At 38.6% G+C, this 8,124-nt stretch overlaps 1 protein-coding gene across 2 annotated transcripts in view; it reads right to left on the bottom strand.

The window, feature by feature from the left end:
• RPS6KB1 (ribosomal protein S6 kinase B1) overlaps positions 1-8,124 on the bottom strand; it is a 42,916-nt gene that overhangs the window by 6,931 nt on the left and 27,861 nt on the right. For both annotated transcript variants that reach the window (XM_084861725.1, XM_084861726.1), the window contains exons 13-14: positions 3,301-3,408; positions 653-765 (exon numbers count right to left, since the gene is read on the bottom strand). In XM_084861725.1, the coding sequence (XP_084717851.1) occupies positions 653-765; positions 3,301-3,408 (221 nt within the window). The remainder of the gene's footprint in view (positions 1-652; positions 766-3,300; positions 3,409-8,124) is intronic.

The raw sequence follows: 8,124 nt of genomic DNA, 5'->3' as shown, positions 1-8,124 counted from the left end.
ATTCTTCCCCCACCCCCATATGGCACTTGGTACTACTCAAAATTACATATTTCTTGTATTTCCTTCTTTGCTTACTGTGACTCCCTCTCACTAAACTATAAAATTTATCAAGGACAATTCCTGTGTTAATCATGTGCCCCAGCATGCAGCAGAACTCCTGGCACACAAGAGATGCTGAATGAATGGGTAAAGAGGACAGCTGCTTACTTTTAGGATCAGAGATTAATACAGTCTAGTCACTTACAATATAAGAGGTACAGATAGATGCTGTGCATATATCAATCAAAGAGAATATGAGGCTAGATCTTTCATTGATGTAACTTGGTATAAATTTCGTTAAGCAATGCTCTTCTAGGTAAGAAAGAAAAGGAAGAAAGAAAAGAAAAGAGAAAAGAAAAGAAAAGAAAAGAAAAGAAGAGGGAGATAAAAGAAAAGAAGAGGGACAGAAAGGAAGGAAGGAAGGAAGGAAGGAAGGAAGGAAGGAAGGAAGGAAGGAAGGAAGGAAGGAAGGAAGGAAGGAAGGGAGGAAAAGGAAATTGAAAGAAAAGAAAGAAAGAGAAAGAAAAAGACAGAAAAAAATGGAAAGGAAAACAAAAGAAGGAAGGAAGGAAGAAAGGAAAGAAGGAAGGAGAAAATAACAAAGTCTGAATACCTGACAGGTGTTCGTGGGCTGCCAATAAATCTTCGCGGTGATCGGATTTTTGGTTCAAAGGAAAACTTTTCTTTCACACTTTCAAGTACAGATGGAGCCACATATGTAAAACCCTGAAAGATAGTAGTAGTGGACTACAGAAGGTCATTTGTCATACACATCAAGAAAATGTGATAGTTCAGTCTCTAACACACCAACACAACAATTATGCATCCCTAAAATCATTAATCTATAAATTCTCCAATCGCTTCAATCTCATTTCAGCCATTTAAAGAAGCTGTTAACTTCTTACCAGCTATTTCTTGAGGCATAGACCTCAAGAAAGAATTCTTATTGAGCCCCATATGCCAGCAAACAAATTTCACTCTATTGAAAAGAGTAGAACAAAACAGGTAAATGTAAGCTCCATATTAAGATGTAAATACCGCCGAAATAGGTTTGGCTCAGTGGATTCTGCGTCAGCCTGTGGACTGAAAGGTCCCAGGTTTGATTCCGGTCAAGGGCATGTACATTGTGGGCACATCCCCAGTAGGGGGTGTGCAGGAGGCAGCTGGTCAATGTTTCTAACTCTCTATCCCCATCTCTTCCTCTCTGTAAAAAATCAATATATTAAAAAAAAAAAAAAAAAAGATGTAAATACAAAGAAAAATGCAAAGAAAATTCTAGTGTTTCTAGCCACATGAATATAAGCACCTAAGATTATCACCCTCCAAAACAGTTTCTCATTATTAGGCCAAAATAAAAATAGAATTATTTAACTTAGCACATGTGATTTTTCTGGTTTTACCCCAGTGTCAGATACATTTGCTAGTTTCTTGATGAATTAGTGTCAGCACTGTGAAAACTTTAAATTGTAATTGTCAATATGCAGTTTTATTAGCTTTAGTTCTTTCTTAGATCTTTTTTTTTTTTTTAAATATATTTTATTGAGTTTTTACAGAGAGGAAGAGAGAGGGATAGAAAGCCAGAAACATCGATGAGAGAGAAACATCGATTAGCTGCCTCTTGCATAACCCCCACTGAGGATGTGCCCACAACCAATATACATGCCCTTGACCGGAATTGAACCCGGGATCTCTCAGCCACAGGCCGACGCTCTATCCCCTGAGCCAAACCGGTTTCGGCCTTTCTTAGATCTTGCTATTAAGCTATCAACTGTCATTTCTCTTGCTGTCAGTATTCATCTCTTTAACAACCAGATCTCTTCTATTTATTATTCCAGTCACTATGAATCAGCATTATGAGTTACAAATAAAAAAACTTAAATAAAGTCTGAGTGAGGTCCTAAAGTGTGAGGTGCAAAAGAGCATACTTTCTGATAGCTACGTATGGACTTCAGAGGACATTTCCTGACATGTTCTAGTGAGCTAAAACTGTAACTACCAAGAGGACTAGGCTGTGCCTTGATCATCTTTGAATTTCCTTTAATTCTGTGACAGGAACTTAAATACTTATTGAACTGAAGTTGCTACAACTCCAATCTCTAGATAAGTGAATATAACTATTTCTTATTAATTTTTTAAGGAGAGCTACTTTAGCCTGGCCAGTATAGGTTGAGCATAAAAACCAGAGGTCATGGTTCAATTCCCTGTCAGGGCACATACCCAGGGGGAGTGCAGGAGGCAGTCAAACAATGATGTTTCTCTCTCATCTGTTTCTCTCAGTCTCTCACCCTCTCTAAAAACAAATAAATAAATAAATGATCAACGGAAAAAATAGTCTCTAGTGAAGATTAACAACAACAAAAAAAGAGTAATTTTGAACATACACTATTTTTTAACTCCATGCTACTTTTAGAACTTAACCTCCACCCCAAAATGTACATTACTTTGTGTTAATACTGTGAGCATGAGCAGTAAAAAAAAAAAAAAAAAAAAAGCTGGATAGTGACAAATTCAGTGAACTTGGAAACAAACAGGGAAAAAACCAACTTCCAAATGATTGCTTTTCCCATATTCTGTTCCCTCTAACAATGGTCCAAAATCAAATGACAAAAGATAATGATAAAAGAAAGAGGTAGATGCTCATGTTACACTTTAGTAATAAAATAAACATAAGCATATATGATACTTAGGCAAAATAATATGCAATGATATAAAATTGCAAATATAAATTATCATTTTTATTTATCAAAATCTAAAAGCTTTGCTTTTCTATCTGAGACAAGGTATAAATCAATACAGATACTTTATCAATAAAGATTAATCTATTAACTATCATGTATGAACCTATATATTTTGATGTTAAATAGTCACAATTAACAGGTTAAAAATCCCCTTTAGACTTATGTTAAGAATACCAAAAGTCTGTTTCAGGAATAAAATAGTTACAATTAGCTCTTTTCCTACTTCTATGGCTGTGTCGCTTTCAGGTGATCTGCTGAGCCAAATATCATCTTAAGTCAGTGGCCTATCCAAAAAAAGAATCAGACACTCTGAAAACCAACCATAAGTTCCTACTGTAATTGCTAAAATAGAATGTTGGATTATGAGAATCAATTTTCTAACATCAGTAAGTTATTAAATTAAGGGGATAACTAAAAAATAGCATCTCAGGTTATCCACATGAAACTGCAAAGCAAGCAAAATGAATTTTCTTATTGAAAAGGGCCCATCCTCATATTTAAGTTTCCTATATCTGTCACTTACCAGAAAGACCTGGTTGGCACTTTCACTGAGAGTTGAGTCATCTGGGCTGTCAACAGGAGTCTGACGTGTAAACTTGGAATCAAACTGACTCACATCCTCTTCCGATTGCTTTATAAAAAAAATGATTAGAAAATGGTGAGTAGTCTATATTATACATATCAAATGCATTACAGCCTTCTTTCTGATACACCAGAGTATGTGGTTGTGTCTTTTAAAAGAGCAAAAAGTCTTAAATAATTCTCAAAAGCTGAACACCAATTCCAAAAAATGCAATGGACTGAAACAAATATGTGTGTTTTTTAAAAATACGTTTTTATTGATTTCAGAGGGGAAGGAAGAAGGAAAGAAAGATAGAAACATCAATGATGAGAGAGAATCATTGTACTGTACACCCCACAGTGGAGATTGAGCCCACAACCCAGGCATGTGCCCTTGCAGGATTTGAACCATGACCTCTTGATTCATAGGTCAACACTCAATCACAGAGCCTCTCAAGCAGGGTGAAACATAATTATGTTCAAATCATGAGTTCATTATTGCACTACATTTAAAAATCACATAATTCATTGGTCAATTTGGAAGATGTTAGGAAACTAATTATTTTGAAAAAGGCCACATATCCTGCTTTTCCTATATGAACTGTAGCTCAAGTAATCAAGCAACTGATGTAAAGAATTTCTTCTTCTGGAAGAATCCCAGTAAAGAATGAATAAATAATAAGTAAAGAATGAATAACAGCCAAAACCGGTTTGGCTCAGTGGTAGAGCGTCAGTCTGCGGACTGAGGGGTCCCAGGTTCGATTCCGGTCAGGGGCATGTATGTTGGTTGCGGGCACATCCCCGGTAGGGGGTGTGCAGGAGGCAGCTGGTCGATGTTTTTCTCTCATCGATGTTTCTAGCTCTCTAGCTCTCTCCCTTCCTCTCTGTAAAAAATCAATAAAATATATTTTAAAAAAAGAAAAAGAAAAAAAAGGATGAATAACAATATTATAATAAAACAATTTTACAAACCCCTAATGAAATCCTGGAACCACTGACACTGGAACCACTGGCACTATTGACACTTTGGGCCTGCATTCTTATAGAGGGCTGTCCTGGGCATTATAGAATATTTGGGAGGAACAACCAAAATGACACCTGTACTTACTTGCTGCCTCTCACAACCACATCAAAACTCCCAACAAAAAGACAAAACAAATATCATCCAGAAGCATGGGAAACCTGGCTGAGTGGAAGTTCTACAACTAGAAGGAAAGAAAAAAGCGCATTGAGACTGGCAGCGGGTGCAGAGATGTGGAAGTGCAGAGGTATGGAGGCGGGCTGGCAACTGGATGCACCGTTTCTTTTTTGTTTTGTTTTTTCAATCAGGAGGGAGATACAAGCTTCCAATTGCTCTTAACTCCAGGTCCAGGTGAGACTCCAAGGACCCAGACTCGTACAGGGAGAAACTGGACTGTCTGGCACGGGGCAAGAATGTGAGGGTGGCTTTCTCTCAGAGGTGCTCACAGTGATCGTTGGTCCTGCATGGAGCCGAGGGACAGAGACCTGGGGACCTCTCTGGGGCAAGGTGGACTGGCAGCCATTGCAATTTGCTTCACCCTGGTGATTCCCAATTTACAACACCACCCAAGCAGCTTTTGTATATGAATGGCCTGTCCCTCTTGCAAACTAAAACCTAACAAACTGCAGCTGGGTCAGAGACCTCCAAAACATCTAAAAGAAGGCCTAAGGCCCTGCAACGGCAGCCTGCATTGCTTCACAGCTGGGCCCCATCTGGGCACTTCCAAGCCCCAAACAAAGAAGAGGAATCTGCAGATCTTTCTGTAGCTCCTACTGGGTGGCCTCAGGCAGTGGCTGACTTTGCACCTCCTTGGAGGTCCAAGAGCCAGTGTACCCAGTGGTCAGTATGAGGTCATATCAGATTACAACTCTTCATATCCATAACTGATACACTCAAGGGGCAGACTCAGTGAGCACCAAAGCTCCACTGAAACAAGTCCTGCCCCATAAGGGTATCTCCAGCACAGCAGTTCTCCCATTGTAGACACAGCTGGTCCTCACAGCCAGTTGACTTGAAGGTCAATTCCTCCCAGTGATACCAACAATAATCAAGGTTTAACTACAACAAGATCTTGTACACAGCCCACAAAGGGGTGCACCAAGAATGTTCACCTCAGGAAATGGGGAGGCTGAGCCACTGGGCCTTAGCACACAAGGCCACTCTATCAACACAGGGAAGCAGCAAAAATTCGGAGACAAAGAAACATGTCACAAATGAAAGAAATGGAGGAAAGCAAACTACTGGATATAGAGTTCAAAACCACAGTTATAAAGTTACTCAAGAATCTTCTAGAAACCTCCAAGAAATTTAGTGAGACCCTCAATGATATGCAAAAGGACCAATCAGAAATTAAGCATACACTGACTGAAATAAAGAATAATATACAGAGATCCAACAGCAGACTAGAGGATCCCAAGAATCAAGCCAAAGCTTTGAAATACAAAGCAGCAAAAAAATCCAACCAGAAAAGCAAAAAGAATCAAAAAATATGAAGATAGTGTAAGGAGCCTCTGAGACAACCTCCAGGTTACCAACATCAGAATTATGGGGGTGCCCAGAAGAAGAGAGAGAGCAAGATACTGAAAAGTATCTTTGAAGAAATAATGCCAGAAAATTTCCCCCACCTGGTGAAAGAAATAGGAAGCACAGAGAACCCCAAACAAAAGGAATCCAAAAAGGACCACACCAAGACATATCATAATTAAAATGCTAAGAGCAAAAGACAAAGAGAATTTTAAAAGCAGCAAGAAAAAAAAGTTACCTATAAGGGAGCACCCATACGATTATCAGCTGATTTCTCAACAGAAACTATGAAGGCCAGACAGGAGTGGCAAGAAATATTCAAAGTGATGAATAGCAAGAACCTACAACCAAGATTACTCTACCCAGCAAAGTTATCATTTAGAATTGATGGTCAAATAAAGAGCTTCTCAGATAAGAAAAAACTAAAGGAGTTCATCATCACCAAACCAGTATTATATGAAATGCTGAAGGGTATTCTTTAAGAAGAGGAAAAAGGCCGAAACCGGTTTGGCTCAGTGGTAGAGCATCAATCTGCGGACTGAGGAGTCCCAGGTTCGATTCCAGTCAGGGGCATGTACGTTGGTTGCGGGCACATCCCCGGTAGGGGGTGTGCAAGAGGCAGCTGGTCGATGTTTCTCTCTCATCGACATTTCTAGCTCTCTATCTCTCTCCCTTCCTCTCTGTAAAAAATCAATAAAATATATATTTAAAAAAAAAAAAAAGAGGAAAAAGAAGAAAAAGGTAAAGATAATAATGAACAACAAAGTGACAATGAATACATAACTATCAACAAGTGAATCTAAAATTCAAGTGAATAAAAAATCTGATGAAGAGAATAAACTGATGAATGTAATAGAATCAGGGGCTTAAAAAGGGAGTGGACTGACAATTCTTGGCAGGGAAGGGGGTGTGAGAGGTGCAGAAAGAGACTGAACAAAAATCTTACACCTATGGACAAGAACAGTAGGGGGAGGGATAAGGGCATGGAGTGGGGTTGAAACCAGGTGGAAGGGAGCTATGTGGAGAAAAAGAGGAACAATTGTAATAAACTGAACAATAAAGATTAAATTAAAAAAAAAAAAAAAAGAATATTTGGAGCATCTCTGGCTTCTATTCCTAGGTACTAGTAGCACCCCCTTCCCAAGTTGTAGCAACCTGTTCCAGATATTGCCATGCTGACCCTGGCTGAGAACCAGTGATGTAGACAATGACAAATGACCACTAACATCACAAAAGAAATACAAATATACATATGTCTCCTGAGCAAGATATACAACCTCAAAAGTTTAATCTGACCTGCATCTAAATCTAAACACCAGTTTTCAGAAATACCGGGAACAGATGAACAAGGTCAATAACACCATTGAGTTAAAATTTAAAAAATCAAAATCTGAGGGACCCTATAGGACAAATGGTCCTGTGTTGCTTTTTCCAATAAGTCCTCAAGAGAGGAATTAAGAGGGGGGAATCTGTAGATGGAAAGAAACCTAAGAGCCACAGTAACAAAACTATACAGGCCTTGATTGAATCCTTACTGAAGCAAACCAACAGGAAAAAAAAAAAAAAAACAACTAAATACTTTTCAACTTTTTAATGGTGATGACAGCATGTATATGTTTAAACAAGATGACCTGACAACTTTTGAAGTTGAGCAGTTGGTACATGAGGGCTAATTATCGTCCTTATAATTATATATATTGAAATCTTAAAGCAAGTCAACTTGTTTGCTCCAAGGACCAAATAATTATCATCATTATTCTCCTCCACCTTCATCCCAAGAATAGAAAAAGAAACCATTTTCTTTAATTCTGATGTGGTAGAAAGGCAAAAACTAACACAGTAACTCATTTACTCATAAACATATTATTATGGTTTGAACTGACCCCTACCCCAGCCCCAACATTCATATGTTAAGTTCTAACTCTCAGTAACTCAGAATATGGCCGTATTAGGAATGAAAACCATTGCAGATGTAATTTGTTATGAAGAAGTCATACTGGAGCAGGGAGTATCCTAATTCAATATGACTGGTGTCCTTCTAAAAAGGGAAAGTGTGGACCCAGACCTGCACATTCTCACAAGGAGAATCCCATGTGAACATGAAGACAGAGATTGAGGTGATGTCTCTACAAACCAAGGAAGCCAAAGACAGCCAGCAAACCACCAGAAGTTAGGAGAAAGGCATGGAACAAAATCTCTCTCATAGCCTTCAGAAGGAATCAACTCTGCCAATACCTCAAT

Source organism: Pipistrellus hanaki (assembly GCF_964339955.1).
Source record: "Pipistrellus hanaki genome assembly, chromosome: 16".
NCBI lineage: Eukaryota > Metazoa > Chordata > Mammalia > Chiroptera > Vespertilionidae > Pipistrellus > Pipistrellus hanaki.
This window is presented reverse-complemented; position numbering and strand designations above follow the sequence as displayed.